We start from the raw sequence: 23,071 nt of genomic DNA, 5'->3' as shown, positions 1-23,071 counted from the left end.
TTCGAAGAGTAACTATTATATGATGGAGATGTATTCATACCATTAATAAAACGTGTTTGCTGATCGATTTGATTTGGTTACATAGGGTTTAAATGATCGGCTACTGCGTTTTTGATCAGTACCTAGTCTCTTTCGGATTTGCTGAGTTTTTGATTGCAATATATATATCTTATCAGTAGCAAAGTGCATGCATATTTGACATCTACTGACGAATTAAAATACTATTTCGGAAGCACTACAGTCCAATTGTATTGATATCAGTAGCATTGGAAGTTAGTCAGCAGCTGGTTTAAAGATCTAATACGTACTAGTACTACGTAGTAGTTACTGTACTACAGTACTGTACTGTAGTACTTTTTGCTACCACTTACTACTGTTAGATCCTGAGAACCACGAGCTTGCGATATTACTGGCAGTTAAATTACCTTGTATAGTACATGCACTAGGATATGGGTATCAAACCTACAACTGTCATTCCTATTCGGTATTGAAAATCGAGGTTGTCCTATAATCATCTTTCAACGTAGTACCACCGTCCAGATGAAACAAGATACGAAAACAATCAAGTCTCTGACGACCATTGATTTGTGCTACTTGTCTTTGTGTTCGGCCCCATTTCCAACCAGCCGCGAGCTACCCATGTGAGGTTCCCTAACACAGGTTACAGGTTCATCAATTAGATGTTTGTTTCTGTGGTACTACTGTACGTACTGGTATATGGGAAAAGACCACTTGATGAGAGCCTCCCCCCTCAAGTCGAAGGTTGGTGGTTCTCACCTCGAGTAGGTCTCGATGTAGTAGTGGTACATGCACAGTATTCGATCTCTGCTGGGAAAACGATGAAACTGGGTGTGTCAGGAACTCACGCCTTGATGTTGAGGCGACAGAATTTATAATCAAAGCAACCACTGCAAAGCCCCAACACTGTACTACACGGTACTACCTACTTGTCCCCACATTTATCGGTCCATTACAGTACTACTAGTATTACGTACAGTACTACGTAGTATTGTAGTACTAGTACAGTACAGTACAGTTCTATTCTCTATTGCCAGGTGGGCAAGACCAATGTTATGATATCCTAGTATGTACTGTACTAGTACTCAGTAAATGTGTAGTCACACCGAGTTAACAAATCGCCCAGTGTGGGGTACCCCGTGAAAAACAGTCATACAAACGCCCGGCTGTGCCTAATGCATGTACTACCTATGGTGAATCGATACCATCTACTGACCAGCCCCGTGCATGCATGCTGCATCCTGTCCATTCATTCATCCTACATACTACAGTAGTATATCCTAGGTACCGTATTCGGTGTAATACATTCGATGACGACGAGCAATTGTGGCATGCCACATGTTTGGTCCAAGCCATTGTTGATCTTCCGATAGCCACTCTTTCCACGCAAGCAACTTACGCAGGCACAACCCTCGTTGAGTTATCCTAGGCTTACACAGGTACAGGTTCAATATGGGCACTACAGTACTGTACTACTGGCCTATAGCCTATGTTAACGGAATTAGCCCAACCTATGTTTGCAGTTGTTGCACCAATCCAATCACTTGGCCTTAATATGGCATAATGGTGTTGAGTGGCTTTGCCCTTCGCGTGACACACCACTCGACTCGACATGCAGCTCACTCATTCACCAAACTACCCACGAGGACGACACATCATGGCTCATGTGTACAACACCCTCGTCCACCACTACTACGTCGACCACAGTGACTATTTCAGCTCACTGACTGGCAAGCACGGCAGCACCAACCATCATCACACGTACCTGCCACCACCGCCATCCTCCACCATGCACCATCCGCCCTCTTATTACCACCAGACGTCCCAACCACCACCATATCTCATGACGACCCAAGACTGTGTCAAGGTCGAGCCCATGTCACACAAACATGAAGAGAGCCCGCCATTCGTGCACATCGAGGGTCTGCAGTTCTTCGACGCGAGTCTCTTGGAGCCAATCCCATTCGTCCAGGCTGCCACCACATGCACCAGCAGCAGCTTTGCCGCCGAGACTGGCGAGTATGCTTTCGAAGCGCTGACGTTGGAGTGTGCACAGGACTTTTTGTTTGACGCGATACACCACGACTTGACTTTCCCCGCGACATGTGCTGCATCCTCGTCGCCGTCTCCGCCACGAGTCCAACCCTGCAACGACGACGACGATGTGGACATCCCGACCACCGAATTCCCAGGCAAATGCTTTTCCGAAGGCTGCTCCAAGTCGATCTCGTATCGTGGCTTCTGCAAAGACCACGGCGGCGTCCGCCTCTGCAGCGTCGTTGGCTGCCCCAAAGGCAACCAAGGCAAGCGGCTGTGCATCAGCCATGGCGGCGGCAAACGCTGTCGCATTTCCGACTGCGAAAAGAGTGCGCAGTCGCATGGTCTGTGCAAGGCGCACGGTGGCGGGGCCCGCTGCACGATCGCCAACTGCGACAAGAGCTCCCAGGGCGGGGGACGGTGCCGAAAACACGGCGGCGGTCGACGGTGCTCGGTGGCTGACTGCAGCAGCGGCGCCCAGCGAGCCAACTTGTGCGCAAAACATGGAGGGTCGCGCCTCTGTGGGGTACCAGAGTGCGGCCGGACCGACCGCGGCGGAGGGCTGTGCGAGAACCACCGGAAGGACTTGGTGTGCAAGGAAGGCACGTGCAACCGCTTAGCGATCAGCGAAAGCACCGACGGCCTGTGTTTGCGCCACATGCGCCGACAAAAGTAGTAGTAGTAGATGTGGTGAAACGAGTAGTGCCGTGCCGTGCCGTAGAAGCGATTGTTAACTTATTTGGTGTGTTGTTCGTCACAAGTGTTGCCGTCGTAGCCTTAGCAATAGTTGATCGTGTGAAAATGCAATTATTTGCCGCATATTACTGCATATTACTGTGTATCATATCATTCTGCGAGGCAAAGTCGGTCGATCTGGTTGCTGGGCTGGGGGTGCATTATTCGCTCGTCGTAATCTCCGACGGCGGCGCCAGCTGCCAAGGGATCGACGACCTGCTGGTACAATGTACTGTACGATAGATACTGTAGATACCATGTGATGGAGGTCCGTCTTGAGACCACATGTGCCGGCCGGTAGGACGATGGTGCTGATCTGTTTTAACTGAGTTTGTCCTACCTTGCCGTTATTTAAACAACTTGAATACTGTATTCGAATGGTGTAGATTGAGATAAAATTGCAATAACATTTTTATCTTCACCTTGCGATACAGTAGCACTGGAATAATTGCAACGTTACTGGAGCAAGCCAATCACAACGGTTTCGAGTAATCCTTGATTGCAAGAACTCAAAGCAACACTCACAGCAACGACAGTTAACAAAAGAATGTGCTTGAAAATCCTTGACCAAATACAATTCTCCAGTTTTAATACTAGCAGTACTACATAGTACAGTATTACGGTACGATTGTACACTCAATACTGTACGCCACAACGCATGAGTAGATTGTACAGTACTCCGGACTACTAGTACTACCGTAGCATAGTTTTGCTATTACTACGTAGTAATAGTGTTAATGATTTCGCCATGCCAACCGAACAATCCATGCATTCTGTAAACATGTATTAACAGTAAGATCATTGGTTTCACTAACGCATATTAAAACAGAGGCAAGTTCCACGCCGTGGCATTCCACGTCTTGTTTTGAACAACGAGAAGGGCGCTGGGGGGGGCGTCGTTGAGGATCGTGAGGGCGTTGCCCCCAAAATCTCCAATGAAGAAGTTGGGCAAGAAGCCCGCATAGGATGGATACGTGACGACCCACGAGTACGTGAACGATCCGTCGACATCGCTGGTTGAGTTGGTTGGGTCGCTCACAACCACGTCTGGAATGTCCAAGATGGTGGGCAGCACCCAGCCAAAATCCGTGACCCCGCCATACATGACGTTCCAATTGTAGTCCAATTGGTTCTTAAACACAAACTGGGGCGGGGACGAGTAGGTCGGGTCCGCCGGTAGCGTGTACGTGATTGACTGGGTCCGATTGGGAAGCTGCCACACGATGTTCTTGGAACCCTGGGTCGCAACAGGGCATTGGGCCTGGGCGTAGCAATGGCTTGCCCTTTGTAGAGCCCGCCACGACGACCACGTTGGCACCGTCGGGTCTGTGCATGAGAGAATTGTGGGGGATAGGTTGAATGTCGCCCCCGTGCGGCCAAATTGAATCAACGACGAGATGGACTCGAACGAAGTCCTCATGATGCAGTTGATGTACGCGTTGCAGCCTTCGTCGAGCAAGCATTTCTCGAGGAATTCCAGCCAGCACGATGAACACGCGGCTATTAATAGTCATGTCAGACATTAGAGTCTACCACAAATAAACAGTTACTTTGGGGGGTAGCAGGGTTTGTGACGGGGTCGTTCACTGGCAGAAGCGTCAAGGCAGACGAAGACGCGAGTTTTGGGAGGATGGCGAACGCCGTGTCGATGAACGGAAGGCTCTCGGATGGGTCCCACGAGAGCACGGGGAGGGGGCCGATGTGGTTGTTGAAGACAATGTCAATGGTCGTGACATTCGTCGTGTTGGACAGCACGACGACTTCGCAGTCGTTGAAAACACAAGCGGCCAACTGCTGCGTGAGATTCTCCGTCGTATTGTTGTTCGAGAGGACGACGGGACACGGAGGATTGTTGGCATACGATAGGTTGAATTGGAGAGTGTTGAAGTACGAAAGCGACCACGGGAGCAGCTGGAGTTGAATCCACCCAGGGGTCGGCGCCTGCCACACGAGTTTGGACGGTCCGTCCACAACTACATTGTGTCATAAGCCCCCGTATTTGAATATATTCGGGGAGGATATGCTGTACCGAAAGGGCACGACCGAGTTAGCATGCAACGAATGTACTTGTCAAAGAGGTCTCGCCCAAGAGATGAAGCGCCATAGTTGAAGCAAGCCCCCGTCGCCAACGTCGTGTTGAGGCTGTCGCCGTAGTCGCCGTTGAGAATCAAGTTGGTTTGGTCCCACACTGACGTGGCATTGTCCACGCACAGCTTCAAACTCGCACACGTCGGGTCGTTTCGGCACTGTGACGCAAGTTTGGAGCAATACGCACACCCTTCGTCTTGCTATGTACGAGCATAATCAACCTACCTCGAAAAGACCTGCAACATAAGAAACACATACCAACGTTTGAGTGGCGATCGCGGGGGGCGTGCCCACCACAATGCGCACTTCGAGCACCAATTCCTTGGCACTAATCGGCGTGGCCGTGTATCGGACATAAATGTTGCTGTTGCTCGTGCTCGTGACGGTAGACGTGGCAGAGTTGGCGCTCAACAGGTTGGCCTACGTAAAAAAAGGCTAAGCTACACAAGAGATGGGAAGGTTGATGGTGTACCGAGATGTCGACGGATAGGAGAGCTAAGTCCGCCGACCGGACAAAATCCAAGATCACCGACGAGCGGGGAATGTCGTACAGGGTCCACACGCTAGCGACAGACGCGTTGACGGCTGGGCCGTACGAGCTCGCCAGCACCGAAGCGTTGATGTACGACTGGCCTTTGATGCGCGCAAGCACGTACGCATCCTTAGGGTCTTCCACCACCCACTTCAAGTGCAAGCAGAATTGATTGTTGCCACCGCAGTAACCTGGCTGCGTGTACACTGGCGCGACCGCCGCCGTCGTTACGTTGAAGGCGTAGACAAAAGGGAAAGGCACGAGGCCCCCGTCCAATTGAGGGACGACGGTGGTGGGCAACGGGGAGGTGGGCTGGGGGGTGGTGGCCACTGGTTTCGTGGTGGGGAACACTATGGACGTGGTGGTCGAGGGGGGAGGGGTTGTAATGGACGACTGCGATGGGGCCTTGGTGGTGTTGGTCGAGTTGGATGGGGGCGGTGCGAGGGTGGTGCTGTTGGTGGTGGTGGTAGAATTGGTAGTCGTGCTGGTGGCATTAGTCGTATTGGAAGAGTTGGTGGTTGTGGTCGCAGAGGTGATGATCCACCAGTTTGCCGACGCCGGAATCCAAGGCACGTCGACGGTCAAGTTGTAGCTTCGAGCGGTGAAGTTGAACGATGTCATGGCATCGGCCAACGTCGTCGTGACCGTGCCTGTCGTGGTGCCGTTGACCAGCGTGGCGATCGTCGTGTTGGCCAGGCGGGAGGTTGAGTTGAACCTAAAAAACACGAGCACGTCCGTTTCGCGCTTGGAGCTGACGGTGGCGTTGGTCACTTGCAGCACGGTGGCTTCTTCGTCCGTCTTGATGGCCAGCAGCGAGTACAACGCGTATCGCATGCGGGTCAGTGTCGACAGCGAAAACGCCGTGCCAGTAAAGTTGGTCGCGTTAAAAGATGGCGCCCCAAGGTAGCGCAAGTTGACAAAAATGTACGAGGCATTGCTCGCCAAATCTGTGACCGTTGAGGGGGTAGGGGCCACTTGCAACCTCGTGGAGGAAGGCGTGGTGGCGACTGCACAGGTGATGGAAGCCCCATTGATGTTGGTCGTGATGGCTCGAGTGAGGTTGCTTGTCGTCGAGGTCGAGTTGAGCAATGTGGTGAGAAACGTCGAGGCTGTGGCCGTCGTGGCGTTGGCTTGGACGGCAAACTCAATGGTGAAGTTTTGCGAGACTGAAATGTTGGCATTCGAAGCGCGGATTTCAAGAAATGTGACGTTGGCCGTGATGTTGGGGGCCAGGAATTGCACCACTGACGACCGAAGCACAGCTTCGTACCCTTCGATCGCCGTCAAATTCGTAGAGTTCCATTGCACACGGACGTACGACGTTAGCAATTGCTGGGCCGTCGCCGTGTAGGCAAGTAGGCCCACCAGCAACAGCAACACCCAACGCATACGGTCCTGAGTCGAGAAGAATTGCAAGTGTCGATGACGCAACCTTTCGATAAGATCCGCTGTCGATTCGTAGAAGGTTATCCAAAAGTCGTAAGTCCAGTGACTCATGTTTAGCTACTTAATTCGTAAGATTGATTGATTTGGGAGCTACACAACCTGTCGGTGCTGATAAAACGCATGCGTTTTTGGCGAAAACTGAGGTCACGGGAGACATTTTGTTCGTTTTCGAAACTTCGTTCATTTGATGCTCAGTTCATGACGTGGCGTGCTGCCAGCCACACCGGATACACACCGGATACGACGATGACACATCTATTTTAAGCGGCGATGGTCCCGACACGGCCGGTGGCGGCGTCGCCGATGAAGTCGCTGCTCCCTGCAACTCCCGAAGGGGGAGGAGGGCGCTCGAACAGGGGGGCGATGAAATCGCTCAGCGTCATCCCGAGCGCCACGGCACCTCGGGTATCCACTGCCCTCCGCGAGCCCCGACATGCCACCATAACGCCACTGACCAAGCCCCCCATCAAAGAAAAACTCACATTTCTCACAAGTAGACTACTCCATGAATAACGATCGCGACCATTCATGGCATGATTAGATCTGAAAGACGTCGGTGTCGAGCTGCGGCCCCCGTCTCCCTTTGACGAGCGGGCGGTGGAAGCGGACTACGGCCCCCAGCTACGCCCCCTCATGCCAGAAAACTACCACGGCACGGATGCGTTAAGTCGATTTTGGACAATGTTTCAACACCACGACACGTCGTTTCGATCAAAACGGCCCCGCCCCGGCTCCCCCAGGTTGTTCCTGTTTCTATGATTTGATCCATCGACTAACTACCACACGTGTAGAACGACGTACTTGTCGCGGTTGCGACAGCTCGCGCGATGTCCAGAGCCGTTGGGTGTGATCCGCAAGTGCAATTCCCCCCGTGTGGACCTCCAGTACAGACTTGACACGTGTTGTTTAAGTGCAACCTCATGACTCCTGTAGTCACTACGAAATTGGCAACGAACTGGCCGCGGCGATGGGGGAGAGCATCGCGTTGATCCCAGGGATCGATTCCCTGAACTTGGCGTCGAATCGCATTTCCGACCAAGCCGCCAGCGACGTGATTGCCAACCTCGGGGCGTCCCCCACCCTGGGGTGCTTGGACATGTCCAACAACCTGCTGAATTTACACGCTGCCACGTCTCTGTCCGCCATGATAACCGGTTCCAAGACCCTGGTCCACATCAATCTCGAGCATAACCAGCTCAACAACCGCGCAGTCACTCTTCTTTGTGACGGTACACCCACACACCGAAAAACAAAACTACCAACGACAAGCTAAGCGTCAAAACCTAACGTGTCTGGTTGTAGCTCTCAAGAAAAACCAAACCGTGACCAGGCTCAACTTGTCCGAGAACCAGTTTTCCACACCAGGTGAGGGGATAAATAACCACCCACCCACTGGAATAATATATATTAAAGCAATATAATATATTGCTTTTTTAATGGTAGGGATGCTAGCGCTTGCGAGTATGTTGGCCGAAAACGCAAAGGTCGAGGAATTGTACTTGTCGTGGAACAAAATCCGTGGCGTCGGCGCCCAGCGACTCGTGGAAGCCCTTGGCTACCACACTTCGCTGCGTGTGCTCGACTTGTCTTGGAACAGTTTGAACTCTTGCCCCAACAACAGCGTCGCAGCGGCCCTCGCCACCTCGCTAACGAACAACAAAGTGCTCGTACATCTCGACATTAGCAACAACGCCCTCGATGCCATAGCTTGCGGAATTCTAGCCGCCGCCTTAGTGGCCAACCACACCATCGTGGGGTACGTCAAGTCCGCACTCGTCATGGTTCCTAATGATTCCGCCTTTCTACGGATATTTCCTAATGAATGACCCCTCCTTTCCTACTGATCTTCCCATTGCGAATCACGCCCCTTTGAGGATTATCCCCTCTTCTTGATTTGGTTTCGTTTTGTAGCCTCCACATGGTCGGCAACCAAGGTGTTGTCGACTCGAGGGGATTCGTCAGGCCGCAGTCGACTCCGATTGCACTGCAAGCCCAGCACAAGCACTGCGCGATCAAGCACTTTGAGCTGCACCAGGACAATCAGGACCCTAACACGTCATTGGACGCGTGGTGGCCGTACGTGGATCGGGCGTGCTGGCTGTGCGGGCGCTGGTCTGAGCACCGCTTTGTGTGGACGCCATCGCACAAGCTGGACGCCAAGGCCAAAGTTAAACTGCACTTGTCCATTGATGACTGGACTGGCGACGAGATGAACCGCAGCAACGACATGTTTGTGCTCTACCGCATGCTCCCGCCAGGCAAAACCAAGTACTTTATCACGGTCGAAACTGAGGTATAGTACATCTGAATCTTGTTTACGAACCATCATGCGAAATATATATATATTTACTTCAAGTATAATATTTGTAACATGGTCGAGACCGAAGAACATATATATATATGATTCTCGTTTGGTTTGGAGCCATCATGCGATATATATGTATATACTACTACGTAGTATAATTATATACTTTACTTTTGATATTTGTAACGCGGTCGAGACCAAAGTGCATATATACGACTCTACTTTGGGTTGGAGCCATCATGCACGAAATATGTATATATATTTACTTTACTTCAAGTATAATATATAAAACCAATTTGCTTTCTTATGGGGAATGTCGCATTTCCTTACTTGTGCTGGGTTCATCATGTAAATCTATACTTCGTATACATAACCAAACTACACTATTAGGGAAGTGTCATACTTAAAATGTAATATATCTATCATATGCCGGGGTAGATGGGACCAGGAGCGGACAAGAAGCGCCAGTACGTGGTGCTTAAAGATAAGCGGACGGCCCGCCTCTTGCGTGCGCATGGAGACGAGCCGCTGTTTGGAACCCTTCAAGTGACCCAAATATATTGTAAACTTTGGACTAACGATTTGTATGAGTAGCATGTGAATTACATTGCCATGACGCGGTATGAAGGAGCGAACCCGTGTCACGCGACGTTGCCGCGACCAGGGGCTAACACGATCAAGGTGCTGAAGTGGGATATCAAAAAGTCAGTGTTTGTGTCTCGCTACAAAGAAAGCCCAAGCAAAGCCCCGGTAGGATCTATTTTTATATTTTTATATGACGTCGATATTATTTATAACAAATCTAGTATGCATGGAATATATTTTAATAATAATAATGTTTTGTATGTATTGATTATTATTAAAACATAATCAATACATACTAGATTTGTTTTAAAAACTATTCTTTCTTTTAATATTTATATTTTAAAATATAAAACAAGAATGATTTAATTCGTCATGTCCATGCATTGAAATTTCCATGAAATACTCTATTCCCAGGTCGATACGGACGCGTTGGTCGCGAAAGCGTATGCCGTCGACTTGAAGCACTCGAAAGTGGATCGTATTGTGAGGGACGTCGACCGCCGACGGGAACTTGAAGCCGCCGGCGCCATCCATTACAGAGCCATCACGTATGACACCAGTCTATTATTGCATGTATTTTTCCTATATTTATATGGTTGCACTTCTTTTTCATTGACGTTTCCTGTATTTGTATAGCCATTTGTATCGAAAGTATTGCGCCCGTGGGGTGCGCGTGGCCGTGGACCAGGTGTCGGTGTCGCTGTCTGGGTTTAACGACTTCCTCAGCGACTGCCGTTTGATTGACGAATCATCCGAGCGATGCAAAGCCTCCGACATGGACAATGTGTTTGTGGCCGCAAATTTGGAGGTAACGGAAGAAGCCAAGCAGCAGGACAACCCTGATAGAAGCCTCACACGGTTCGAGTTTCTCGAGTGTGTGTTTCGCATTGCTATCAACAAGTACTGCAACTGCAAGCGTAAGTTCATTTTCCGCCACGATCCCGAGGTTTTATCAGTGTTTTGAGGGTGTTCCTTCTCCAATTTTGAATGGTTGAAAGAATGTGATTGTAGCGGTCGAATGTGAATCCCCCGCACTGGCGCTTCACCGCATTATGGACGAGCACTTGATGCCGATGGTCCCGCCAGACCCCAACGACTTTCGTACAAGGTATTTGTACAAGGAAGAAATCAGCGACTGCTTCTTGGAGTACGTCGTGTTGGTACGTTGTATGCATAAAACAGCCGTATATCCCAATCCATTGACATGGAATATATATACTGTGCATTTCACCCAAATTTGGACTTGTGAGTCATTTCGCCAAATAATCCATTTCAATCCATTTGATCCAATTTAATCCTCTACAAACTATGCAATACAAAGATTAGTATATTTAAGGTTTGCCCAATACGGAGCCACTGATCCGAGTCAATCCTTTGGATTGGCAGAAATTTACCAGAACGTGATTTGATTGGCTTAGTCGGTTCTTTAATCCATTCTCTTAAGACATTCGATTCTGATGAGGGCTCCAGTTTCGAATCGATTTGACAATAACATTATAAGTATATGTTTTGATAGTTGAAAGAACTGTACGCTGCCCACAGTGGCCATTACTGCCGCGTTGGGGAACCGCGGGGCATGGCGATTCAAGAATTCATCGAACTTATGTAAGTCCTCCCCACGATCTAAAAAATATATATATCCTGATTTCACAAATATATATTTCATATATTCTACAACATATCTCGTTTTCAAGTATATATACATGTATCTACACAGGGAGACCTTTCACGTGCTGGACGACAAGCTTAAACAACGCGATATGCGTGATTTGTTTTTCGCATCCAAGATGCTGCTGTTGGACGAGATGGCGCCACCAGAAGTCCAGAAGAAGCTCCTGTATTTCACGGATTTCCTTGAGCTGCTGTTGCGGGTCGCCCTCGCGCGGTATCCGCCGTCGTCCCCCACGGTCGCGGACGCGGCCATAGCTCTGCAGACGCTCTTCGTCCGGCACATCTGCGCCAAGGAGAAGCTCGTCGAGACGTTTCAGCACAGCGCCGACAAGGTGCGGGTGCTGGGGGCCATCAGTCGCTTGGAGAGAAGACCGTCTAAGAAGGGGATGCTGCAAAGCAAGGCGTCAGCCAAGGCCCTCCAGTCGCCCTCCGACACCCCCCCAGCATAGCTCGATATACCGGTACATGGGACTAGTACATATGCAGTACAGTATCCCAAGACGCTTTGGGCTGTTGGTCTCCTGTAATCATAGATTGAATTTAATAGAGTCAATTGTGAATTCGCTATTAACAGTCAATATTGAATACTACTATTAATACGTAGTAGAAAGTAGTATTCAATATTGAATCATGCCGTTAACTTGTGATTGGCACTGTCAATAGACTTGTCGTTTCTAAACGAGCCAATCAGATCCGCTCAAGATTGGATTAGCCAATAGTGTGTGAGATCTATTTTGCGTTTTAAGATTATCGAGGCTTTTGATACTCGAAACAACACCCAGTACATACAGTACATACTGTATAAGTACATAGATACATTGTTTAAGCTGTTTTTACTTGTTTCCAGCTACTGTACGTACAACTACGGCAACACCGCCCACTCTCATTCATCCAAACCCATGATGGCATGCAATTCCAACACCACTGCCCTGTGGGCGTGCCTTCTTTGGACCACACAAGGATCCGTGGCAGAGTTGCCAGTCTGCAGCTCCACCACGCCAACTGTCCTGTGGACGTTGTGCGTTGGGTTGTGTGTCTGGGGCGACTGGGCCACGGATGCTTCGACGGCGTCCAGCTTTTGGTTGGCCAGGGCCAGGAGGTGGTGCAAATGGGAGATTTGAAACCGCAAGTCGTCCACGTCCGACGGGATGACGTGGCGGTTGTGCGCATCGAAACCATCCAGATTGGCTTTGTTCTTGGCCGCAGTGGACGACGGCGGTGGCTCCCCACCATTCGTTTCTGCTTTGTGGCCAAAACTAGCACTTGTAGCGGCTTGGTTATAGACCAGCAGATCGTCTTCGTCCTCGTCGTCGCGAAAGTCGTCGTGAATGTCTTCGTCGTTCGAGTCCAAATCAGACGTGGACCGTTCCAAATCTTCGTGGCCGTTCGAGTGACCACTACCCTCGCCTCCTTCCTCGTGCAGCGATCCACTCGAGTCATCCAACCCGCCGTCGTCGTCGTTGCTCGAGTAGTTGTTGTCGGCCAGTTCTGGAGCCACGTCGTTGCTGTGCAACACATCCTGGCGTACATCGTCGTCGTCGAGCACTTCGAAATCCCGTTCCAATGCGTGGCGACGTTGTGTATGGACGGACTTGTGTGGGACGGACGATGGGCTCAACATGACCCAGCTCGTTGAGACTGAAGATGGCGGAGGCATGCTGTTCTGGTTGAGCATGTCTCGAATTCGCGTCAACCTCAAACTCAATTCTTGCACGTTTCTCAACTGCGTGGCCCCCACAGAAGCCACTGTACATGCCATCCCTTGGTATTCCTGATGAGGCTCAGATTCTTGCAAGTGCTATATACCAACCATCCATTTAGAAAACCCGTACCCCGACCGATTTGCACCAGTACCTCGTGTCCACTAGTGCCGGACGAGTCGTAAACTAATCGGTGGGATGTCGTGGGTACGTTGGGGGAAGCGCGTGACGTGGCGCGCTGTGGTTGCGCCGTCGTCGCCTGCACCAGCACATGAGTTAGTCTTCAAATTCCCACAAACCAAGCCCGTCGTCGCACCAGGTCCTGATGCATGTCGTCGTGGCCGTCCGCGGTGCCCAGCGTCGTGCGGATGTCCAGATCATGGTCGTCGTCCTGACGCCGATGCAGTCGATTGTAGTGCTGGGCCTACAAATAAACACCCTCGTGGTATTCATCTCCCCTTCTCGTGCTGATTTATTAATCCGCATAACGTTATTGCCAAGTCGATTCAAAATTAGAGGCTCAATCGACCAAATCGGCAGACAATCCATCGACCAATCAAAACCCAGATCAAGAATCAAGTAGCCAATCAAATCCACTCTTCGACCAATTCAACGAATTAGTGTGTGACTTAAATTAGTGTCGCATTGGATAATTTTGACATACAAAAGACAGTACAAAAGACAGTACAAAGAATCGATTCGATAGGTTTGGCGAATCAGCACAAAAGTCCAAATTTTGGGTAAAACGACAATACCAGCACTTGTCGGTCGACAACATCAAACGGATCCAGCGCCAACTGGTTGTTTGTAGCCCCCCCTTCAACTTGTGACACTAACGTCGTTCGATGACGTGGCGGCACCCCGGACGACGGACGTCGCTGCCTCGAGAACACCTGCACCTGCTGCCCGGCGACGGCGTGCGCGCGGCCGACACACACTGAACACACCCGAACCAGAGCACTCGACCCCAGCGACGGCAGGTCCACCTCGCGGGGCACGGCGCACGTGCCACAGACGACTTCGCCACACATGCGACAATGATGTTTGCGCAAAAAGTGAAACGACTTGAGGCACACGGCGCAGAACTTTCGGCACGCGTCCTGGATCCACTGCGATCGGTCGACGGCGGGCAGACACCCGAGGCGGCGCATGGTCACAAAGTCGGGAAGCGCGAGCAGGACGCGGCTGAGCCGGTGGTGGAGTGTCGCTTCGAGCTTGTCAACGGACGTTGTCTTGTCGGTGGAGGTGCTTTGGGCAATGGCGGTGACGTGGACGGCCTCGGGGTTGTCCAGGGACGGATACACGAGGAAGCCTGTGCGATGGAACTCGTCGCGGCGGAATCCGAGCGCCGCCATGGACATCACTTCCTTCGGCCGCTCGATTGACGACAAGATGCAAAAGCCCAGCGGACTTCCCCGCGCGTCCACTTGCACCCCTGCGAACTCGACGAAGCAATAGTCGACGCTCGTGTCGGACTCCTTGAACGCCGCCCACTTGACATGACACGACTGCAGACGGCCGTCGTCGTCGTCGCCGCAGTGGACGCGCGCCAACGTCATTGTGTCCACAAAGTTCTTGCCGTGCAGCCGACGCATGGCCTTGCGGGCGTCGGCAGTGTCGGCGGCCCCAACGAGCTGTACCACCTCGGCCACCGTGGCACGCACGGTGGTTGTGCCGCGCATCACCAGGCACGCTGTGTTCTTCCGTTGACGGGAGGCGGACGATGTTCCATGTTGCTCGACGATGTGCACCTTGCCGACAACAAGGCCATCTTTGTTCTGTTCATGTAACGTGATGGATTGGTGTGTGCACGACAGGCAACGACGATGACTGTACCTCGACGCGCTTCCATGAGAACGTCGTGGCCGCCTCGCGCACTTGCTCCAAGGCACGCGTGGCTTTGGCATAATACCCACTAGTTTCCCGAGGCGAGAGCCGAATCGCCGGGAAGAACGTGCGCTTCACGGGAATGTCCATGGCTAATGCTGCTCGCTGCTGGCGGCGTTGGAACAGGCGACTTTCTCAACGGTTTCAAAAAAGATCGCTTTTCGTTCCAGATCTGACCAATCAGAGCCACGGCATTTTCTCCTCCTTGTGGAATACTACAGCTGTAGTAGTATTACGTAGTAGCTCTGGTAAACGGGCAGATATTCTTATGTACGCAGCAGCAGCAAGCGATTCCGCCTTGTTTGACAGCGATTGAAGAAGAACTGAGTGCGCGACGGTAAGTTTGAGGTCGATAAATGTGACCAACTAAAATCGAAACTCGATATTTTGTACCTGACGGTCAATAGAATAATTCGAAAAATGCCAGCTTATTTGTGATATGTAACATTACAATATATATAGAGTACCTATTCACAGTTAGAATGAATGACCTACAGTACAGTATTAATAGTTTTCACTTGCAGTAATTCTAGAATGAAAACGAATGCTTGGTAAATTATAAACAACTTCAAAAGTAGTTGAGGTCCGGTTACCAAAAGGTACCAAGTACTAGTATACTGTACTGGTACTATTAATAGTACTTCATTCCGGTACGTAGAGTACATACTAGTACTGCACTACGTAGTAGTAAGTATTAATAGTAGTACTCCTTACTCGGGCAATTAACCAACGTGGAGTAATAACTTATACTACTGTATGTAGTAAAGACTTTGAAGTACAAATAATATTATAATGGTAACGTTATACTATTACTACGTCCTGTAGTATATATTTTCTGCTTTGGCTTGCCTGGGTTGTTATTATGGATGCAAGGATCACAGGGTATTATGAATAACGTTATGAATCATGTTCAACACCACTTGGGCTCATGAGATTGTGCACGACTTACAAACATACGTAGTAGGTCATTTATGTACTATTGACCAGCACAACGTACATCGCCGTGATGTCTATGCTGTCGTTCTAAGTCGTTTGATCGGGGTCGTCTTCCTTTGCATCGTCGCCAAACATCATACCCGCCGGCCACGCGCTCTCGTACGTCTCCGTTTCCACAGCAGCATGCTGCTCGTCGTCCATGATGTTGTCCAGCATTGGAATGTCCTCGACTTGGGGCGGCGGCGACGGCGTCGGCGCCGTCAACAAGGCCATGTGCGGCGGCGGCACCAGATCAACATCGATGCTCCCGCCAAAGTCCTTCATGTCGGCTGACGGCTCGCCCGTCCGCGCCGTGGCTTCCATCTTCACCACATCTTCCCCAAACGAAGTGAAATCTCCGCTCCCGCGGCGGAGGCGATGGAGAGGCGCCTGCTGTGGCTCCATGTCATTGAATTTGGCCGTGGACTCGGCAGTGTCCGTTGGGGGAGTGTTGGTCTGCTTGGGTTTCGTAGGCAGCTCCACCGGGATGGACGTTTGGTCGAAGAACGAGTTGGCATCTTGTTCCTCTTCTTCTTCGTCTTGTTCGATCTCGTCAACATGGATGGCTGGGGTGGCCATGGATGGAGCTTTACGCTTGTGACTTCGACCTTTGGCACTTGCCTTGCCTTTTGGCCGCCGCTTGCCCTTGGGGGAGGCTTTGCTTGGCGTGGCCGCTACAAGTACTTGGGATGGCGTCGACGATGTCTTGGATTTCGAGTGTTTGTGCAGATCGGGATGCGCATAACGATGGAGCAGTGTCATACGATACTCAAACAAGTGCTTCGCAGCAGCCGCGGGTCCCATTTCGTTGTACTCCCCCAACACCTCGTTGTTCTTGTAGCTCGGGTTGGCGTTGATCGCGTCCCGCGTGAGCTCGCACGACGAACAGTTCAACGGGATCGTTGTATCCTTGAGACACAGGGTGTGGAAGTACTTGCAGCAGTCGAGGCAGTGCGACAACACGTCCAGCCCTAGCAGTTCGTGACACATGACGCAAGGGCTGTATGAGTTGAGAACGACAGAGATCTCCTTCGGCATTGTCAGGGATACGTATCCCTCCTCCACTTCCCCTCGATTTCGCTTCTTGGACGACTTTCCTTGCTTCGTCAAGTCGACGTCTATGGATTCACCCTCCTCCGCGTTTCCATGAGCCTCTGCCAACTTGGACGCTCGGTCGATTTTCGCCACACTCCTGACGATGTCTTCTCTTTCAAGGATGTCCTCGTACGACTGGGAAGGCTTCTTCGGTGCACGGCCGCTTCGCCGTTCCGGGCCTCCTTTCACGTCGTTGTCGGCAATCTGCATGCACATGTCATTCACGAGGATGCGATCATGTAGCGTACCAGCTCCACGGTGTTGTCGGCCATGTTTGGGTTGCTTGCTGCACGGACAACCAAACTTCGTTGGCAACTGATGGCATACATTCTCTAGTATATTTTTGAGCCTGTTGACCTTATACTGTCGTTTTGTATGACACAACTGATGTGCGTACTTCGAGAAAATTGTACTTCCATTTTGTATGCCTTTGCGGTCGTCGAAGTATTTTTCCTGCAAAGTGCACTGTCGAAGCTTGGACGTTTGATATTTGTGAGCTCAGGAAATTATGCCTGCAGGATGTGCGAGAAGTTCCTGGCATCGATCGACTCACAGCATTTTTATCCCTCTGCTCTCCACCACGCACAAGTCACGGCGCTTTAGTACTTGCTTACAACGCGTAGGTAGTGAAGTAGACGACCACAACCTCGAGTATGATATCCTAAATCGAATCATTGCAAACTTGAGCAAGAAGGCCGTGAAACGTACCAAGCTTGTCGAAACCGCCGCCGTTTCATGGCTTTTGTCGCATTTTGAATTTCATTTCGGGTCAACGAGTGGAACGAAGGCTAGATTAACGGGGAATGGCTGCACTCAATGCTGTGGCCATCGTCGCCAACGTCCTAGTGCCCGGGGCCGGCTTGGTGATCCAAAATCTGCCCCAGATCGCATCTTTTCTCGCCGGGATCAACGGCAAATGCGATCAACTGTCGGTGAACGAAGCCCATTTTCAGCGCGTGAGCGACCGCTTGCACGAGCTCCTGTCGCAGCTCACGGCGATGGAAACCAAAGGCCAGCTGCCGTCCGTGCAAGTGGTCAAGCGGTACGCGGAGTTGCTCGAGTCTTTCGATGCTTTTCTGACCAAGTACATGGCGTCCAACTTTCTCGCGCGACTGCTCACCCAAGACACGGTGCTCAACAAGATCACAGTGTTCCACCAAGAAGTGGACGAGCTGCTCGTGGTGCTCAACCTCGCGCACATTGCGCAAATGACCGATTGGCGCGCCCAATACGACGCCGACCAGCAAATTGAAGGGGCCAAGTGGACGGCCTTGTTGCAGTCGAATCGACTGCTCGTCGACGAATGCTCGGACGCGCGCAAGCAACGCGAAGCCATGATGCGTCTCCTGCATTCGATGCAACACAGCAATAACACGACTGGAGGTTCACAGAAGCAGCAGCGCCAGCTCGTGAAACAGGCGTTCCAGACCCTCCAGCGCCTCTCACACGCCCCCATCGAAGCCGTCCCTCCGTGGTTCATCCCCCCCGAAGACGTGAGCGTGAACCCCGTGGCGTTTGCGAGGGGGGCCACCGCCAGTGTCTTCCACGGCATGTGGCGAACGCACACGCCAGTGGTCGTCAAGTGCTTCGACACTTCGTCCTCATGCGAGCGCGAGCTCGACCTCTGGTTTGGGCTGCGGCATCCCCATGTGTTGACCCTCTATGGTGCGTGCCACGTGGGCGCGCGGCCGTTTGCGCTGTGCGAAGTGGCCCGCGTCAGTCTCGACCAGTGTATAGTGGAATGTGAACAACCCCTCTCTCGTATGTATGACGCACTATCCGTTCTCTGGACGTGTCTAAGAAACGAATACGAGTAGACGAGAAGCTGTCAAGATGGTTGTGGGAAGCCGCCTTGGGCGTACAGCATTTGCACGGCCAGAACGCCGTGCATGGCGATTTGAAGTGCAACAACCTGCTTGTGACCCACGACGGACATGTGAAAGTCGCCGACTTTGGGTGCAGTTTTCACGTCCACCGGGGCGACCGACCGCCTCGAAGCAGCCCCACGATGAATGTAGGGGAAAACGAGTGTCAAGAAGAAGGGGGGTTGCGGTGGACGGCGCCGGAGTGTCTGACCAACAGCAGTCGGACCTTTGCCTCGGACGTTTACGCCCTCGGCCTGTGCTTTGTCGAAGCTGCGACTAGGAATGTTCCGTTTCCAGAATGCACCACCGATGCCACGGTATAACAAAAGCCACCAAAGGGAAAAATTGACGAGATCTTTATAGGTGAAGGACGCCATTCGAAACAACCTTCTACCCGATCTAAGTCGTGACAACGGGATTTGCACTGCCTTGCACTCTCTGATTGCATCCATGTGTTGTGCGGATCCATCGTCGAGACCGTCCATTGCAACCGTTGTGGATGCATTGCATGACATCCTTCAGGCGGCTCCTCAGGCTGCCACGTGTTCCTACTGTGCGTCCAGTTTGTTGGCCACAGCACTCTTTTGCCACAGTTGCGGCTCGGTCGTCCAGAAGCCCTGCGAAGATGCCCCCTCGACGCATCTCGTAGATCCGCTCCCTAGCCAAGCGCCGTCACTGCTCACTTCGGAAGGCTCTACTACTACACCCGTAGAAGTTGTCGTTCGAGAGTACGGGTATGCACTCAAGAGCGTCACAGAAGAGGATGCTACTGACGACACGAAAGACGACGCCTCCAAGCGCCGCCTCCATCGGCAGTCGCTGCATTTGTCGACGTCCGACGTCCAATCGATGGTAGCCAACGACGACGTCGACAGCCTTGTGAACCTACTGGTGCATGGGCGTGGTCCCATCCAAGAGCGAGCGCTCCAAGCACTGCACAACATGACGTCCGAAGCTACGAAACTCGTCGCGAGCGGTGTGATTGACCCGCTGGTCCACCTGACAACTCGAGGTAGAAATATACTCTATCGCATACTATTCTATATAATTACTTCACAGTTGAAATCTATGCGTCATGGTCACGAGATTCACATGAGTGTGAGACTCGTGGCATTTGCATACGATGTCAGCGTTTGACAATGGGTGCTAGGGGTGACGCCGACATGCAAAGAGTTGGCAGCCGCCGTCCTGGGTCACTTGGCGTTTCGCAGCGCCGACATAGCCGCAACGATTCGAAACCAAGGCGGCGTGACTGCCCTGCTCAAACTATTGCGACACGGTACGTTTGTTCAGCGGAGTTTTGCTCTGCGTGGCCTCGCGCACATCACCGCCGTCGACGCAGCCTCGTGTGCGATGGTCGTGGCAGACAGTACGTCCATCCAAATTCCATACAGCTGTTACGGGTATAACTACTCCAATTAGATGGTCTGGCAGCGGTCTACGACATGTTGCGAGGGGGGTCTGGTCAACTTCTAGAACACGCGATGTGGATACTCGCGAATCTGTCGGACGAAGCCGACGATTTTGCCCTTGACGTGAGTGTACTCCCCCCCGTGGTGACGGAAGTGGAAGACATGTCGTACGACCAACAGCACCACGCGCTGCGTCTGCTTGCGAATTCCATCGGGGTGTTGCCTCGGAAGATAACGGTCAGTTTGATCCCCGTGCTGGTGACCATGCTGCGACGGCGCCAGCACACGCATGTGTTGGTGCTGGCCCTGGCCACCGCTTCGTACATCAGTGACGAATTTGCGATACAAGTGGTCGAAGCTGGCGCCGTCCCGCTGCTATGGACGTTGTTTCAGCAGAATCAACACCCCCAAGCGTGCCTTGTTGCGCTCAACAACGTCGCCATCTCGGACGATTGCCGGTGCCAGCTCAGCCGAAACCGCGGGTTGCAATTGGGGCTTGGGTGTTTAGTGCAAAGTCAAGACCCAGCTATCCACACCACCGCCCTGCACTTGTGTTTCAACTTAGCGCTTGAAGCCACAAACCGCGAATGGATGGTAGAGGTAGTGCCCGGATAGCCCAGTAGTGATGACTAATGAGTCCGTAGCTGGGGGGGGCGGGGGCGGTGCTTCAGCTGATCCTTGCACGAGACGATTTGGTGCTGCTCGGACTGGAAACACTCGCCCGGCTCACCCTTATCACGTCCAGCATCGACTCGTTTGTACCGATTGTCGCTTGGGTTGTCCAGCAACTTGTTCCTCGACGTCGAGATGGCACGCCGTTTGTCGATCTCGCATTGGAATTGTTGCAGAACGCAATAGCCACCACCCCCGGCCGATGCGAAGAAGCGTTCTTGTCCGCTGGAGGGGTGGCCATTCTGCTAAAGCTGCTGCCCAAATGCACCTCCCATCGCGTGTCGGCCGTGCTGGCTAATGTAGCCACACGAGCAGAGACGGTGGCGACGATTGCGAAGGAACCGGAAACTGTTCACATTCTCGCCACAACTGCAGGCCCCCCTTCGTCCCATCTAGAACGACTGCATGCCCTTCGATGTATTGCCAACATGACGTTCTTTGAACCAGGGGTCATGGTGGGGGTAAAAGGGCGAGGGATTCCTTTGATGTTTGACCTCTTGGCCAAACCCCGAGGTGTAGTACAGGTGATATCTGTTGATGATGACGATCTTGACGATATTGTTTTGATACGTAGAGCCACAAGGGCGTCGGGCAGAGCTTCAGATATTGGCGCTGGCTATTCTGTTTCACTTAGCCCACCATCCGCAATTCCAAACGTTGCTAATAGACGACCCCGCTATTATTCGAAAGCTCAGGGCATTCGCCACTCAAACCAATCACCCATCATCGAATGTCGCTCTGTCAACGCTACGGTTGTTGAATGTGGGCACTACTACTACTGCCTTCCATGCTCCGTTTTCAGCGACTTCCATGTATGCCGTGGCAGTAGCCAAACTCAAGCGAGCTGTTTTTGCAAGCAACCAAGACGAGGAAAAGCGAATTGAGTCGTTGGCGACAGTGCTACCCCTCCTTCAACATCCCAAAACTCGACGGACAGCATTAGATGTCTTGACTCAGCAAATTCCTCACGGGATTAAACCCGAAGATATCGTGGCGTCGGAAGAAGCGTTCGAGACCATACTCGCAGCTCTTGGAGCGACACCCACTCGGCTGTCGGCGCTTCGAGTGGTGGCGTTGATTGTCGATCACATGGACAGCAAGCTCCTTAGTCCAAGCTTACATGAGCGAATGCACGCCCCTCTGATGTATATCACCAAACACGGGCGAAGCGAAGCCGAGCGTTCGATGGCGATGGAAGCTGTGATGACGTTAGGATGTCACGACGACCGAAAGAGCTCCGTCACGGACGACTTGGTCCCAGAGTCCAGAAGTCTCCTGGATGAGTAATAGAAAATAAAATAACCTGGGGGTCACGTGTACTACCTAGTAGGACGTGTATAGTAGTTCTGTAGTAATTGAAGATTGCAATTCCTCGTAACGTTAAGGCGATGGTGCATCTATGTCACATGTAGGAGCGGCTACGATTGTTGCATGCTGCTCTATGACAATCGTGCGTTCTAACGGTTGATTGTTGCAAGATGGAGGCGCTGTAGTGCTTTTGGATTGGCTCCAAATTTAGTCACATATATCGTACCGATTCATTACATCTAAGTAGTCTATCAGGTCGAAGGAGTTTCGTCGGTAGTAGGATATCCATTGGCTACGCATTTAGCTCCATCATGGCTGCACTCTAAACATAGCTTGACATCGTGCGTATCTGTAAGCAGTTCACTTTGCCTTTCGCCTCAGCCAAGCCAAACACCTTCCCCAGCTACCAATCATCATGCAATTCACTTACCTTGTTGCTGCTTTGAGCATGGCCGTCTCTGTGGCGCGCGCTGACTGCGACGCCGATGTCATCACCGCCAACGCCGTCACGTTGACTCAAGCGTGCACTGACGACCTGGAAGGTGGCACTCCGCCGACGCTCGAAACTGTCTTTGCCGATTACCGAACCAACGCCAACACCATCTACACGTACGGGTTGTGCGGGTCGACGACGTGCAATGCAGAAATCGCTGCATCGACGTACCCGACGTGCACTCCCACGACGCCGACGAGTTACACAGCGGAGATCGCGGGGTTTTCCGCGGCCTGCACGGCCTTGA

General features: G+C 51.8%; 7 protein-coding genes across 11 annotated transcripts in view; 4 read left to right on the top strand and 3 right to left on the bottom strand.

The window, feature by feature from the left end:
* Window positions 1-1,660: 1,660 nt before the first annotated feature.
* H257_08553 (hypothetical protein) lies at window positions 1,661-2,868 on the top strand. The gene has a single exon (XM_009834470.1). It carries the CDS (start codon window positions 1,676-1,678, stop codon window positions 2,729-2,731), a length of 1,056 nt encoding a protein of 351 aa, XP_009832772.1. The 5' UTR covers window positions 1,661-1,675; the 3' UTR covers window positions 2,732-2,868.
* Window positions 2,869-3,555: 687 nt separating this feature from the next.
* On the bottom strand, window positions 3,556-6,847 carry H257_08552 (hypothetical protein). The gene is made up of 5 exons (XM_009834469.1): window positions 5,351-6,847; window positions 5,137-5,298; window positions 4,820-5,078; window positions 4,341-4,763; window positions 3,556-4,290 (listed from the first exon to the last, which is right to left on the bottom strand). The coding sequence occupies exons 1-5, from the start codon at window positions 6,797-6,799 to the stop codon at window positions 3,611-3,613; spliced, it is 2,973 nt and encodes a 990-aa protein (XP_009832771.1). The 5' UTR covers window positions 6,800-6,847; the 3' UTR covers window positions 3,556-3,610.
* Window positions 6,848-7,097: 250 nt separating this feature from the next.
* H257_08551 lies at window positions 7,098-11,984 on the top strand. 2 transcript variants are annotated; one of them, XM_009834467.1, is made up of 14 exons: window positions 7,098-7,349; window positions 7,398-7,596; window positions 7,648-7,740; window positions 7,790-8,085; window positions 8,159-8,221; window positions 8,300-8,612; window positions 8,768-9,149; window positions 9,600-9,707; window positions 9,756-9,911; window positions 10,161-10,294; window positions 10,383-10,663; window positions 10,758-10,906; window positions 11,263-11,351; window positions 11,464-11,984. In XM_009834467.1, exons 1-14 carry the CDS (start codon window positions 7,127-7,129, stop codon window positions 11,864-11,866), a joined length of 2,889 nt encoding a protein of 962 aa, XP_009832769.1. In that variant the 5' UTR covers window positions 7,098-7,126; the 3' UTR covers window positions 11,867-11,984. The 2 variants fall into 2 exon arrangements, with proteins under 2 accessions (XP_009832769.1, XP_009832770.1); XM_009834468.1 differs by having other exon boundaries at window positions 11,248-11,351.
* A 229-nt stretch (window positions 11,985-12,213) lies between these two features.
* H257_08550 lies at window positions 12,214-15,157 on the bottom strand. Of its 2 annotated transcripts, XM_009834465.1 has the most exons (5): window positions 14,954-15,157; window positions 13,873-14,895; window positions 13,434-13,541; window positions 13,272-13,376; window positions 12,214-13,215 (listed from the first exon to the last, which is right to left on the bottom strand). In XM_009834465.1, exons 1-5 carry the CDS (start codon window positions 15,092-15,094, stop codon window positions 12,301-12,303), a joined length of 2,292 nt encoding a protein of 763 aa, XP_009832767.1. In that variant the 5' UTR covers window positions 15,095-15,157; the 3' UTR covers window positions 12,214-12,300. The 2 variants fall into 2 exon arrangements, with proteins under 2 accessions (XP_009832767.1, XP_009832768.1); XM_009834466.1 differs by lacking the exon at window positions 14,954-15,157 and having other exon boundaries at window positions 13,873-14,936.
* Window positions 15,158-15,892: 735 nt separating this feature from the next.
* On the bottom strand, window positions 15,893-17,383 carry H257_08549 (hypothetical protein). The gene is made up of 2 exons (XM_009834464.1): window positions 17,323-17,383; window positions 15,893-17,278 (listed from the first exon to the last, which is right to left on the bottom strand). Exons 1-2 carry the CDS (start codon window positions 17,344-17,346, stop codon window positions 16,028-16,030), a joined length of 1,275 nt encoding a protein of 424 aa, XP_009832766.1. The 5' UTR covers window positions 17,347-17,383; the 3' UTR covers window positions 15,893-16,027.
* A 453-nt stretch (window positions 17,384-17,836) lies between these two features.
* On the top strand, window positions 17,837-22,340 carry H257_08548 (TKL protein kinase). 3 transcript variants are annotated; one of them, XM_009834461.1, is made up of 7 exons: window positions 17,837-18,835; window positions 18,892-19,256; window positions 19,303-19,951; window positions 20,090-20,308; window positions 20,362-20,951; window positions 20,996-21,536; window positions 21,598-22,340. In XM_009834461.1, the coding sequence occupies exons 1-7, from the start codon at window positions 17,878-17,880 to the stop codon at window positions 22,308-22,310; spliced, it is 4,035 nt and encodes a 1,344-aa protein (XP_009832763.1). In that variant the 5' UTR covers window positions 17,837-17,877; the 3' UTR covers window positions 22,311-22,340. The 3 variants fall into 3 exon arrangements, with proteins under 3 accessions (XP_009832763.1, XP_009832765.1, XP_009832764.1); XM_009834463.1 differs by having other exon boundaries at window positions 20,996-21,547; XM_009834462.1 differs by having other exon boundaries at window positions 17,845-18,835; window positions 20,996-22,333.
* Window positions 22,341-22,779: 439 nt separating this feature from the next.
* The window catches only part of H257_08547 (hypothetical protein), a gene marked incomplete at its 5' end in the record, with an annotated part of 922 nt that continues 630 nt past the window's right edge, over window positions 22,780-23,071 (top strand). Inside the window, one exon of the mRNA XM_009834460.1 lies at window positions 22,780-23,045. Coding sequence (XP_009832762.1) covers window positions 22,780-23,045 — 266 coding nt within the window. The remainder of the gene's footprint in view (window positions 23,046-23,071) is intronic.

The sequence above is a fragment of the Aphanomyces astaci genome, assembly GCF_000520075.1.
Source record: "Aphanomyces astaci strain APO3 unplaced genomic scaffold supercont1.19, whole genome shotgun sequence".
Taxonomy (NCBI): domain Eukaryota; phylum Oomycota; class Saprolegniomycetes; order Saprolegniales; family Verrucalvaceae; genus Aphanomyces; species Aphanomyces astaci.
This window is presented reverse-complemented; position numbering and strand designations above follow the sequence as displayed.

Excerpts from the sequence above, each read along its gene's own strand:
- H257_08549 (XM_009834464.1), bottom strand. The coding sequence starts at position 17,346 with ATGGCCGACAACACCGTGGAGCTG. Across the intron at positions 17,279-17,322 it reads CCGACAACACCGTGGAGCTG|ATTGCCGACAACGACGTGAA; the intron begins GTACGCTACATG and ends ATGTGCATGCAG.
- H257_08552 (XM_009834469.1), bottom strand. The coding sequence starts at position 6,799 with ATGCGTTGGGTGTTGCTGTTGCTGGTGGGCCTACTTGCCTACACGGCG. Across the intron at positions 4,764-4,819 it reads AACTCGGTCGTGCCCTTTCG|TTGTGGACGGACCGTCCAAA; the intron begins GTACAGCATATC and ends GACACAATGTAG. Across the intron at positions 4,291-4,340 it reads AAACCCTGCTACCCCCCAAA|CCGCGTGTTCATCGTGCTGG; the intron begins GTAACTGTTTAT and ends GACTATTAATAG.
- H257_08550 (XM_009834465.1), bottom strand. The coding sequence starts at position 15,094 with ATGGACATTCCCGTGAAGCGCACGTTCTTCCCGGCGATTCGGCTCTCG. Across the intron at positions 14,896-14,953 it reads TCTCATGGAAGCGCGTCGAG|AACAAAGATGGCCTTGTTGT; the intron begins GTACAGTCATCG and ends TTACATGAACAG. Across the intron at positions 13,216-13,271 it reads CCGGCACTAGTGGACACGAG|CACTTGCAAGAATCTGAGCC; the intron begins GTACTGGTGCAA and ends GTTGGTATATAG.
- H257_08551 (XM_009834467.1), top strand. The coding sequence starts at position 7,127 with ATGGTCCCGACACGGCCGGTGGCGGCGTCGCCGATGAAGTCGCTGCTC. Across the intron at positions 8,613-8,767 it reads GCCAACCACACCATCGTGGG|CCTCCACATGGTCGGCAACC; the intron begins GTACGTCAAGTC and ends TTCGTTTTGTAG. Across the intron at positions 9,912-10,160 it reads AAAGCCCAAGCAAAGCCCCG|GTCGATACGGACGCGTTGGT; the intron begins GTAGGATCTATT and ends CTCTATTCCCAG.
- H257_08553 (XM_009834470.1), top strand. The coding sequence starts at position 1,676 with ATGGCTCATGTGTACAACACCCTCGTCCACCACTACTACGTCGACCAC.
- H257_08548 (XM_009834461.1), top strand. The coding sequence starts at position 17,878 with ATGGCTGCACTCAATGCTGTGGCCATCGTCGCCAACGTCCTAGTGCCC. Across the intron at positions 20,309-20,361 it reads TGCGATGGTCGTGGCAGACA|ATGGTCTGGCAGCGGTCTAC; the intron begins GTACGTCCATCC and ends TACTCCAATTAG. Across the intron at positions 21,537-21,597 it reads CCTCTTGGCCAAACCCCGAG|AGCCACAAGGGCGTCGGGCA; the intron begins GTGTAGTACAGG and ends TTTGATACGTAG.